Here is a 13,563-nt window from a genome sequence, read left to right on the forward strand (position 1 = left end):
TCTACTTGCATTTTCATCATTACTTACCGTAAGATTTGCCTAATGGCGCATATGGGCTCCTTTGCGTTAGGGTAAATTTCGCGTACAAATAGAGAGCTCCCTCCTCTGAAGTAACAACAACAATGCCCTTATTTGCTGTTGGAATTTGTACGGTAGGGCACTTTTGGTTCCTACCCAAACTTCCAGTTATGTAAAGGTACCAATAAGCGCCATTGGGCGATTCTTTACGGTATTACAGTGCGGTGTCGTCGAATAATCCACGTTTTATTGTGAACAAATGTTTTCTTTTTTATACTCTTAGCCTAATTAAAATTAGACTTCTCCGTAGTCCACTTGCCAATTGTGCACTACTCTGGCTATTACATTTAAGCTTAAAACTCTGATTTAATTAATGAGTGCACAATTGATAGATTTTCACAACTGATCTTTTCAGTCACCGTACGCCCTCTGTTTGTTAGCTTCCCAAGTGGACTACTGACTTTGCCTTGAGAGTTAGGCCAATTTCTGGCCTAACTAAAATTGGTGATGATGTAATGCATCTTTAAAAATTAATCTGGCTTGTGATTGGTCGCCCAGATCTCGTTATTGTTTAAATCCTCCCGACGCGTACTGGTACCATTATAACTATACATGGTACACAACTATCTTGGGAATGCGGCGCTTTTGTGCTGGTGGATGAACGTATGCATCTAGCGCGTATTGTACCACCATGCTTAGTCTTGTGGTTAGATTTTATTGATAAACAAGTATGATTGACAGTGTGTGAGTCCCAGGGTAAAGTTCTGCTTAAAAGTGAAAGTCCATAGTCGGTTTTTCGGATAATAAACTGGCAGATTCTAAAATTAGAATTGTTCAGTATTGAAGTGTCATTATAATTATGCCATTATGATATGTTGCATTCAATAATATAAGCCTACGTAGGGCCTATACTTTACTTTTACTGTCACAAATATAATTATATAGCCTAAACTTTTTCATAACCATTTTATACTAGTATTTTGATGTACTAAATATCAGTATAATTTCGAGTTCAACTGAATGCGTTCATCATGATTAATAACATTTTTATTTATCAAAAATCGACTATGGCATAGTCTAAATTAAAATCTGAGAATGTGCAAACGAGCAGTTTCACCACTTTCGTTACAGTAATTGACAGAACGCCTTGCAGAATTGTTTGGTAATCGTCACGGTGTGATTGCTTTGAAGCACCAAGTGGATCCTGATTTAAGATTTCCTGGTTTTACACATATGGGTTTCTTCTTGTGGGGTTATCTGAAATCAAAGGATTTCACATGTCCTCCTGCAGACCTTGATGAACTCCAGAGACACACAATTGCTCAAATTGACATCCCTAGACAGGGGGTCTCTCATACGACGTGGTGTACATGCCATGTTGAGGAGAGCTGATATCTGCATACAGAGGAATTGTGGCTATACCCTGGTGGCCATTCGAAAGACTAAGACTGTCAATTACTGTCAAGAAAGTGGCTAAACATGTGATTTTCATGTTGCTTTGATTTTAATTGACTTCGCGCAACTGCATTCTTACTAGGCTCGTAAGAGTAGCCACTTAACCTGTCCTTATTAATGGTCACGCGCCAGTGATTTTACAGTTATGGGAGGACAAGATGTTGATTCAGCTGTCAACTATAGCATTTTGACAAAATGCCTCATACTTATTTAATATACATGTAGTGGCATTTTTTCAAACTGTATACTATATTTTGATACACCCTGTAAAAGTAACACTATTTATTTCCAGTTGTGTACGGTCATGATGGCGTTCTCTGTATTGTTTTGTTTGTGATATTATTGTGATATCATAGCCTCTTCTATGCCTTTGTTTTAATTTGCTATAGGGTGACGATATTCCCGTACGTGATTTCAAACAGTTTCACTACACCACCTGGCCTGACATGGGGGTACCACAGTACGCCACCCCGCTACTGACCTTTATGAAAGTAGCTCAGGCTTACCCACAAGAGGGCGCTGGACCAGATATTGTACACTGCAGGTAGGGCCTATCTATAAGCTGGTGAAGTTATGTAATAATCGGATTAACTACCATAGCAATAGGTTTAAACAATTTCTGAATATACCGGGTTGCACTGGTACGTTCACACGGTACCGCTGCATTGAACCATATAATGCTGATCACTTGCACCTGTAAGATTAGTATCTTTGAAAAGACCGTATTGTATTCAATCTATGATTGCAGACATACACAGGTGATGCGTGTAACCTGCTTATAGTGCAGCGCAATATATTAAAAATTGTTTTAACCTATTGCTATGGTAGTTAATCCGATTTATTACGTAACTTCGCCAGCGTATACTCTTAATAACGAACCCCCCTCCGTAGACGGCGACCAAAAACTTATAAGCATTCTTCATTTTTCTGTCCCATTATCTTAGTAATTGTTTAACGTTCAGATATATGCTTCTTTTTATGGAAAGAAATACATGAGTTATAAAATGTTTTCAATTTCTTAATATTCCTCGAATGTATTTTAGTGCCGGTGTAGGACGTACTGGTACCTATATCGTAATTGAGGCAATGTTAGAAATGGCAAAGGAGGAGAAGAAGGTCGACGTCCATGCTATGGTATCGCAGCTGAGAAAAGATAGGATTCAGATGGTTCAAACTGAGGTAATATGCTATTAGGATCACTTTAGGAAAGGAAATGATGCAGAAGACCTTTTCGCCAAAGTCCCCTTTTCTGTCATGCTAACCCCTTTTTCTTTCCTTGACAAAAGATCGGCCCCTCTTAATTCTCGTTTAATGTTAACCCGTCTCATAATCAGCAATGAATCTACGATATACACTTTGATGACCTCAAAAATTATAATCACGTCATTATTTTGTTTTCCATAACATCATTTTCTTTTGTCTCTCAAAAACACTGCTGCTTCAAGTTTGGAATGTCATCCACAGACTCGGTCAATTGACACTTTCTGAATAGCAGGCAAATGAGCTAATTGAATTGTACAATACCTTTATTGAAACTAACAATACAATCATTCAACTGTACAGTGTGAAAGAGGCAGATCTATAAACTGGGTAAGGGATGAAATCAAAACTCGGTCAACCGCCGGTTAAGTTTTGATTTCATCCCTAAAGTTATAGGGTTGTCGACACCCTCTGGATAGCAACCAAATAATATAATTGAACTATACAATATACCCTCTATTGAAACCAATAATACATTCTGTCAACTCTACAGCGTGAAAGAGGGAGCTCTGACAAAGACTATTATGGATAAAATTATTTAAACCAGTTATTTGAAACCGCAAAAATTTACAAAAAATGATCTTTTACTTCTAAAAAGAAAATAATATTAATTTGACATACTATAGTATGCAATTATAACAAGAAAGAATTATTGTTAAAAATCAAACTTCCTTAAAATTCCTAGTGTGTTTATGTTGCCTATTTTGAAATACATATTATTTGTAATTATTTTCTTTCCCATGTAATTATCTGTATAGAAAAAGGAAGTAATGTTAAAAAATAGGTATAGTTAACAGTGCTTCAACCTTTGACTTTTATTTACTCATAACTTCCTCAAAGTATATTACTAAATTGTATTGGCATGGTTGGTATTCTACTTATTACCAATGACTAATTCCAGCTTATAATTGCATGAATAGGTACTGCTATATTCCATTTGTTTTGTCGTTATAAGTAAACATTATTGTGAACTATTTTGGAATCCGTGAACTCGAAATAATACTTAGTAACCCTTTTTTGGCTATAATGGCCATTTATAGATCAATGTGTATGGCTGTTTAAAATACAATTTATTTACCATTTTGAAGTATGAATAAAGCGTAATGATAATTATTAGTGATTCGGTTATATTTACTTATTTTAATCCAAATCAACTTGACTAAACATTTCTTTTGTGTTAGCATTGCCTGTAACTTATTACATTACGTTATGTCCACTTTGCATACTTGTGATAACTTTTCATTTAAATATTTTAATTTATTGTGTACGTGTGCGGGGGGGGGGGGGAATCGGAAGTGTCATTGTTTAGGTGTACCCAACATTCTACACAACTGAAAGTTTATCAAAATGTACAACTACATTGTATCACAGTGATGCAAATTTTGTTTATATCATCATAAAATTATGCAGGTGATTATACATCCAATTTGGTGTTGCATTACGCGAGATTAGGGGCCGATCGTTATTTACGGCAGGGGGGGGAAATGGGCGTTTTGGAAAAAATATCGACAAAAAATTTCGTTTTCCCAATTTTCTCCATTTAAAATTTAACAATCCCCCCCTCCTGGTTCAACTAAAATTTCAGGCTCCCCTAAAGACCCCAAAAAATTTCGTGTTCCCCTAAATTTTCCCATTCCCCCTCTGTCATAAATAACGATCGCTCCCTTATGTCGAATTACATGAAATCGTCCAAAATATTTCACAAATACTGTCTTGCAATAGGTGTTCACAATACATGCATAATTGTCTTTGTTACTTTGCATTAACATTTGACCAAAGTCGCATTTTTTATCGAGACCTTATCAAATGACATATCTCACCAACAAAGCATCACTTTGGATAAAACAAAAGATTGAATACTCTTGAATGAATTCTCAGTTTATTCTTCACTGATCAATATATAATACAGTGAGTAACTGACAAAACGAGCCTACATTTCCACCTCACCATGTAAAAGAATAGATAAGAAATTTGAAAATTCAAGCAAGTAATGAAATAGACACCCTCACGTTTATTTTTTTATGCAAACGAAGTATGAGAGATAGGATGGAAACCTTGCAATTTCAAATACTCTTAAAAGCACTGATACATTTGTAGACCGCGTTTAAAAATATTTTTCTCAACCATGTTCACTTTTACATTACATTTCCAAATGTAATGTAAAACTGCTCTTTGTAAGCTTTTTGCTTATTAACTTCATAGAGCACCAAAATATATACCGAATTTCTAAGGTCCAAAAGACCATTGTAATGCGATACTATTGCATACTTTCTTTCCTTACAGGTCCAATATGAGTTTATTTTTGATGCCGTTGTAGAATCTATATTTTGTGGAGACACGTCTATCATGATCACAGATATAAGAAGCAAATTGGCATCACTCCTGACAAAGAATAAGAAAACTGGCAAATCACGACTAGAGGAACAATTTGAGGCAAGTATAAGTTTTGACATAAGTATATAATGATCAGCAAAAACACGAAATAATAATCCTCATCAGTCTTTGCCGTCAACCTTTTCTCCCTGAAAGTTTTTTTTTTTTTTTGGGGGCAATCCCCGGTTCCCCTTGCTACGCCACTGACCTTCTTGTGATGTCTAGGCAATAGTTTGTATTTCCAGGCAAGACACTTCACACATGATTCTCTATGTATTTTCTATATTTAATTATAAAATGCGATTACTAAGACAAAACTATTGCAATTATGTTATATACTCGTAGATTCAATATTTCCATTTATTTATTTATTTATTTATTTATTTATTTATTTATTTATTTATTTATTTATTTATTTATTTATTTATTTATTTATTTATTATAAATTTAATGATATGTATACACGCTGAGGTTGTCATATCGAAAATAATAAATACACAGGAGAAATGTGATATAACGGACGTAACAGTAACTTTATTGATATTGATAATTGCTAGCTTTCGACTATGTCTTTATCAGGCAACTCAACTACAAATTTAGTTCACTTATCAATTTTCTTTGTAGTTGACTTGCCTGATGAAGACATAGTCGAAAAGCTAGCAATTATCAATAGCATTTAAGTTACTGCTACGTTCGTCGTATCACATTTCTCCCGTGTATTTATTTATTTATTTATTTATTTATTTATTTATTTATTTATTTATTTATTTATTTATTAATTTATATATTTATTTATTTATTTATTAACCTAAATTAACAAATAAACAATCAAATAAATAAACGAATACATAATATGTTATATATTCAGTGCTTCCTTTTATTTACAGACCCTTGACCTGTTGACTGATGCTCTCCCACCCAGTGCATGCAAAGGTGGAAAAGCAGATGAAAATGTTGACAAGACTAGATACCAAGACAAAATACCAGGTAAGAATTATTGACAAAGTCATTTCATATCAGATGCAACAATTACGCACTTTAGTTATTATGGCTATTTATCAAATTCATGGATATTTCTGGAGAAAGTTCGGTGAGAAAACATGTTTTGGAATTTATTACGGTCACCGTCACGCGTGGTGATCACATCCAAACATATTTTTCAAATAATGATTAAAGAATACAGCGACTGTGCCATTATTTTGTAAGGAATTGCCCAATTTAGGTATACAGTTTGAGGATATTATACCTAACATGTGCACAGTATTTTTGTAGGAGCTGAGGTACATCCGACATATCGAATTGTATTCTGAATACGAGGAATGTCCTTCTGATATCAAATAATTTTGATTTTTTTCGCGATACAATACAAATTTTATGACAAATTATTAAAATTTGATCAGACGATATGTCTGATGTGCTCTCATGCCCCACCAAAAAACCCGTCCAAACATTGCTTTCAGAGAAAATGACTTTTGTTTGGTTCTTATCACTTTTTGCCCATTTTTAGCTGATCGCTTTCGCCCCTACCTAATGTCACCGGGAAAGGCTGGAAGCACTAACTACATCAACGCAGCTTTTATCGATGTAAGACATTTTGATATGTTCTTTTGACGCGATTCATTTCCGAATTTTTTTTCTTAGTCAAAATAGTATTTTGTTTATTATAATTAATGACAATTTTTCCAACGTAGAGGTAAACTTAACATTCTCATAGCATAGTGTGCCACTCAAATGTAGACATATTCCCGATGACACGCACCCGATGGCATACATGACCTGTCAACCGCCGACTAATAAAGCTCACAGGAAAGCGAGGACAGAAATTTAATATTAAACCGTGGACTCAATCGGTTTATACCAGTCAACCGTGGACTATGTGTATGCATACAGCAATAGAGAACTCACTTTTAAATTTACGTTTACTCTATTTACTCTAGAACGTGGACGTCCACGGTTGACTGTGTTTCCACTGTTTATCTGAATATAATATCCACGCCCACCCCACACGCCCATACATCCAACCTACATCACACATAAATACGCACCACCTACACATAACCCACCACCCACCCATTGTCTTGGCGCTTTTTTGTTGAGGAAACGAAACTTGAAACATATCCTCAGGATTACAAAGATGTTTACGATGCTCAAACATGCCCCAACCCAAAGTTACACTTTATAGTTATGCCTTCAAAAATGCTAATGAATAAATCCGATCCTTCATAATGTTTTTTAAAAGTATTCACGATATTCACGATATTACTATATAAACATTCCCAAATGATGTAAAACCTATGATACTACTATTTTTACCAACAGGGTTACAAGGGTAAGGCCATGTATCTGGGCACTCAGATGCCACTCCCGAATACAGTGGATGATATTTGGAGATTGGTTTATGACTACGAATCTACCACGATAGTCATGCTGAATGCTGCAAGTCATAGTGATCCGGTAAATTTAATTACCTCAAAAGATATAACAGACATACTATGACAGCGCTTTATTGAAAAATCCAAAGTCACGTACTTCACAAAACGTAACAAAAAATAAGTTGAGTCATGTCTCTGATCATCTCTGATCATGGCTCGTTGCAATTCAGATACTTGACCCTGTTGGATATTTAACAACTACGAGCGTATTTCAGGTATTTTCATAAACTGATGCCGTTGTAATTTAATGTGAAGGTGCATTCACAAAGTTTGAATTTCTTAGGATGTTCCTAGTTTTAACTTGACAATGTCGCACTAAATCATATGATTAGAACCCAATAATTATAGAAATTATATAATCGGGTTTTTAAAAGCGGCAGACTCTTTGAACAATAAAATAAAAATGGAATTCGCATCTAAATGTTGAATAATGATCTTATTTGTGATTCAAGACCGTTGCTCAGTATTGGCCAGAATCAGGTAGTCAAATGATGGGAGAAATCAAGGTCACATTGAAATCTACAACGACATATCAAGACGATATTATTGGCAGGACATTTGATGTTCAATTTTGTGATTCTACCGTAAGTATGCTTTCATACTCAAACATAAAATACAACATAATAAATATTAATTGTATATTAGAGGGTGAACCAATGGACCCATATGCTCAATTTATTTTCATTCTATATGGACGTTTTAAAAATCTTACCTGGAAAACGGTGTCATGTTGTACCATTATATCAAATGAAAAGGTGATAAGTTTACTTTATACCATTGTTTACCGCAATCAGTATGCTTCGACTATATTTATAAATACGTATTAATAAAAACGCATGCGACGACCTCCGCGCTATAACAGTTGGTACACAGTAAGTCTACGTAAGTTCAACGTAGCGGGTGGTATATTTGAATGTAAAGGCGCGAGGTGGTAAACAACACGAGACTACTGTGCAGCACAGTAATCTATTTTGTTCAACTTTGTGACTATTGTTAACGTTTTCGTCGATAGATATTTTCCGTTGGCAAATACTTTCAAAATGTTGTTAATAACATATTATATATACGGAATTCCCATATGTAATAATTTTGCTATTCAATTAATACTTAAATTTGATGACATTTATCTAAAGAGTTCCTATCCTTTTCAATGGCATGAGGATTTGGTCACGCTTGTTGGTCTTGGTATGTCGTACCCATTGGTCACGTGCGTATTTATAAATACGTATTTAATATGTAGTCGAAGGTAGTTAATCATAATTGTAAAGACGGGTGACCGCTAGCAATTCTAATAGTAGCCTAATAGTATACCATAGGGGACGAATGCTCTATGAATATCTGTCCAAGTAAGAAAAAAGTTGTGTGAATATTAATCTCAGTTTTCGGTCTCCTGATTTTGAAACTAATTTTAATCTAATCCACTCAAACCTGACATGAATGAGTAGATTTAAACATGATTAACAACTGGGAGCAATTCGGGACACCGGGCCTTCACATTGTATATTTTACGAAATAAAGCGCACTACATATAGTCGACATTTTTTTAGTAGAGTCTTGTGAACTCGTTTATAAAATGACAGTTTATATCTCATAAGTTTATTTCCAATGTGTAGATGACCGTTGAACAGTTGCAGTTCTTAGGTTGGGCGTCAGGTGATGATGTACCTGACAAGGTGGAGTCATTAGTTGTACTGGCAAACCTGGTACAGGAGAAGCACAAGGATGGCCCAATCACGGTACACTGCCTGTATGTTGAAAGCTTGTTTATTCCCTTTTTGTTTTAACAATTATAATTACTCAAAATGTGTTTTTAAAATAGTTTATTCAGAAAATAAAAGGCCAGTGGGATAGCAAGAGGCATATCTGTCCAGTTTTAGCCATTTATCTCAAAAACTGCAGCGTACTTCTTAATATTAATACACCGATCTAATAGAGTCAAGAAAGCCATTAATCACATATATATTTCCATTCATCTTGCGGTTCATAAGACCAGTAATATATCAAAATTAAAGTTTTGGGCGTCTCCCCATGAAAAATCATCCATATGGGGCGGAAATCATACCTCGTAACCCATACAATTTCTTTTGTGTGTCAGCTTTATTTGTCTCCATATTTGAGTGCAAACAAGGTCATACTCCAATTCGACCCACCTTATTAACGAATAACTTTCTGCAAAAGACAAATGACATATTAATCGCAAGTCATGATATAATGTGCAATGATTTTAGTGCTTTATGCTGGACTTTATATTCGCGTACTTGTCTGAAGACCTTGGCAAAGAGATATTGCTTTGATGAGACAATTTGAAAGATAGCATGCTGATAATTTTTTAAAGACCATCAACCTGCTTGTCTTGTCTGTAAAAAAGTACACATTTGGCTGAAACACGTATCGTTTCTGGTGACATAATATTTGACTTTAGAGTTAGCGAATATTATATAATTTAAATTGTAATAAATATACCAAATTAATTACAATGAACAAATAGCATGCTTCATTTGTAAGATCATATTTCAACCACAGGGACGGTGTAGGCAGATCTGGGACATTCTGTGCTCTGATGTCAGAGCTGGATAGAATAAATGAAGAGAAGATGATAGATGTGTTTCAGTCAGTCAGAGGAATGAGAAAGTGTCGACCTGGCATGGTGGAAACATTGGTAGGTATATTGTTATATCATTCGAAAACAAAATGGGACAAAGAACTATACTTTTATTTTATTTTAATTTGTTCGGGTTTGACAACACTGGATATTAAACCCAAGAAAACATCTTGCGAATCCTATTTCCTTTTGGGTCTATTAGAACACGGGGAGGGGTTGGGACATTCAGGGGTTATAATGAAAGACAAAGATAAAAAGACTAGTTTGCGTCTGACGTCATCTGTCAATCAAAGTCGAGCACGGATTGTTTACAAGTCAGTGTCGTGATGATCGATATGAGTTGCTGAACACGGCGGTAAAACCGGGCGCCATATTGTTAATTTTGAACCTTCAAACATACAAACCATCTCAAAAGTTAGGTCTTTATACTAGGAAACTTTCTTTCGCGAAGGCACCATGTCAACAATGCCTAGAAAAGTTGCTTTTTGCCTTGTAAAAGTACGTAATTTTTCGCCATTCACTGCTATTCCTTTTCTCCGATCAGCACCAGATAAATCGACCTTCCTTTTACGCGCTAATTAACCAATCAAGGATCGTAGAGAATTTCATTGACAGTGACGTCAGACGCAAACTAGTCTTTTTATCTTTGTCTTCAATTATAACATATACCTACTCCTCTCGAAATTGACTGACTGCGCGCTACAATCATGACAATGGGCTATTCCATTTCAAATCCACACTACCCATGTGGAAGATTTGGGAAATATCGTTCACAGAGGGAGTATAAATTGCAAATGGAATGAACACATTAGAAAGCTCCATTTGAATTTCATACACTCTGAGAAAGATTCAACCTGAATCTTCCAATGAGAAAGGATGAGTTACAAATGGAACAGCTAATGTGTTCATTACAATTGAAATTCATACTCCCCCTGTGGAAGATATGTCCAAAATCTTTCACATGGGTAGTATGGATTTTAAATGGAATAGCCCAATGTAGGTGTGTCTCTTCTGGATACACCCTACTATAAATGCACAAATTATGTGGAGAGCGGGAATCTGAATTTTATCTGCAGATCTAACCACTGAGTCACTCTCTCCCACGTTGCCTTGCTATCATTTTATATGACTTGAATCAGTGCAGTGTTTAAAATCAGTATACTATTATTTTATTATGTTAAATTATATAAACCGAATTTCAAATATCTTTAAATTATCTAATTTTATTACAGGGACAGTATAAGATGTTGTACGAAGCTGTGCAGGCCAATTTGGAGGAATACAGTATCTATGAGAATTTCAATCCATGATATGCATGGATGTGTATAGTCTTGAAGGCATCAAACCTATTATAGGAATCAAAAATTCTAAAATTATAAGTAATATTGAAGTAATGGTAGAGTAGTACGGTTTTAATGAACTACGGTTTAAAAAGTTTAATACAGAGTAAGTCAAAAAAGTGCAATAAAGTCACTTTTATTTGAGAACGAAGCTTCGAAGTTAAATATTTCAATTTTCCAAACTTTTTAAAATTGCTACATTTGTTCGTTCTTAAATAAAAATGACATCTTTGTATTATTGCACTTTTTATGACTCACCCTGTATTGTACAATTTAAAATTACAGACACAGTTAAATAGCTTAATGCGTAATTATTATGGCCACATACCATGTACATAACGATCGGATTAACTAGAACGAGAATGTGATGATTTGTTAGTGAACATGCTGAAGATGTTGGTGGATAAATAAATTGCAAACATATCAGTATAATTGTGCTAATCAAAACTCACAAGTATTTGGCTACCACAATTTACACAATCTCACTAATCTGCATTTTCGTTGGTGAAGTATGCTTCATCGACATTTGTTTTTTCAATCAAGAAACTGGTAGTTATTCCTAGCACGTATAGGCTATAAACTAAGAATGAATAGATAAACAATAACGTATATGATAGAGCAATATAGAATTGAAAAGCTTACTGAATTTGCCGAATCCCGAACGCATTTTGTGTACATAAACATGACAAAGTTACCAAAATCCATGTGTTCATAAAACGCACATAAGTGTATGAATAAGGTATTTTGTTTTTGGTTATACGCGCTGGGTTAGAACAGTCCACTCTGATCTTCTACACCAAACTATAATGTTCTATTTGGTACCAAAATAGCGAAAGGACTCTTTTGACCAGTGATGCCAAACAAGTACCAACACTAACCATATGATGTCATTTTGATATCACAATTTTAGTGCGCCCGTGCAAAATTGAGAAATTCTAGCTAAGCAAACATGGACCAACATTATTTATTTTGGCTACAAAATCGTACAAACATGCGATTATCAAGAACTTTTACTAAAATATGAAGGAAAATCACCAATCGAATCTAAATATCAAGTTTGAATTCAATATCGCTTTTGTCATGTTTATTTATAACAGCAAATGTTGGTGGTCAAGAAATGGTGTCCTAAAATAAGTCCGAGTCATTTGGTCGCTTATTTTCGGTCTTATTTGAGCGTTTAAGTTCAGCGGCAGAAAAACTGCAGTCCTGGTCCCCCGATAAGTAAGAGTTGATGAGTCTAAGGGGGTGTCATACTTTTGTAATTTCTATCCTAGACATGCTAGACAAGTTATCCTGGCTACATTGTTTTAGTCTTCGGTTGGAGCAGAAACTATTTAAGCATTCGAAGGATATCGCATTTTAAAAGGGCATTTTGTGATCCACAGCATCATCCCCCACTTTTCTCAAAAAAGTTGAGATTTTTATATCACTGGAAACCTCTGGCTACATAATGTTTATAATTATACAAAACATTTCTTGCAGATTAATTTGTTTAGCAAAGATATCGTGACTCCGTAAATAAATTCATCAGGTTTGCAGAAATTCAGAATACAAAGTTCAGAATACAAAGAAATTCAGAATACAAAGTCTAATTCTAGTCACATTCTATGACCCAATCATCTTCGCGAGTAGTGCGCCCTCTACAGGCCGAAATTTGCCGGAGGTGTGTGGACACTAGCTCACTCTGAAGAAGAGTGTCGCCCAAGACACTCGACTTGAATAATTGAATTCGGCAAAGAGACGAATCGTATACTTAGCTGTACAAATCAGGTTGATCTATGGTATTGTACAGCTGGTAACCCCGAATTTTCTATATTAAATGTAAGTCGTGTTCACACAGTCGGATATAAGTGAGTTATTACCGGTAATAAGCGACTTATAATTGGTATTAGTGACTTATTACCGGTATTAAGTGACATAAATCCGACTGTGTGTGAACCAACGTAGTAGCTGTAGGCATCTTCTATCCATTGGTACCAAAATAAGTACAAACATTCCCCACATGATATAGCTATGGCTTTATAATGTGAGTGCGACCCCGTGAAATTGGAAAATCCCAGAAAATCATACGCAAAATATAGGC

At 35.0% G+C, this 13,563-nt stretch overlaps 1 protein-coding gene across 1 annotated transcript in view; it reads left to right on the forward strand.

Annotated features, from left to right (window-relative positions):
• Positions 1-11,490, forward strand: part of LOC140161621 (receptor-type tyrosine-protein phosphatase T-like) — a 37,885-nt gene extending 26,395 nt beyond the window's left edge. The window contains exons 25-34 of the mRNA XM_072184930.1: positions 1,863-2,017; positions 2,517-2,652; positions 5,017-5,166; positions 5,994-6,093; positions 6,614-6,690; positions 7,426-7,560; positions 7,991-8,122; positions 9,152-9,285; positions 10,062-10,197; positions 11,373-11,490. Of these exons, the coding sequence (XP_072041031.1) occupies positions 1,863-2,017; positions 2,517-2,652; positions 5,017-5,166; positions 5,994-6,093; positions 6,614-6,690; positions 7,426-7,560; positions 7,991-8,122; positions 9,152-9,285; positions 10,062-10,197; positions 11,373-11,450 (1,233 nt within the window). The 3' untranslated portion in view covers positions 11,451-11,490. The remainder of the gene's footprint in view (positions 1-1,862; positions 2,018-2,516; positions 2,653-5,016; positions 5,167-5,993; positions 6,094-6,613; positions 6,691-7,425; positions 7,561-7,990; positions 8,123-9,151; positions 9,286-10,061; positions 10,198-11,372) is intronic.
• Positions 11,491-13,563: the final 2,073 nt, after the last annotated feature.

This window comes from Amphiura filiformis, chromosome 1 (assembly GCF_039555335.1).
Source record: "Amphiura filiformis chromosome 1, Afil_fr2py, whole genome shotgun sequence".
NCBI classification, from domain to species: domain Eukaryota; kingdom Metazoa; phylum Echinodermata; class Ophiuroidea; order Amphilepidida; family Amphiuridae; genus Amphiura; species Amphiura filiformis.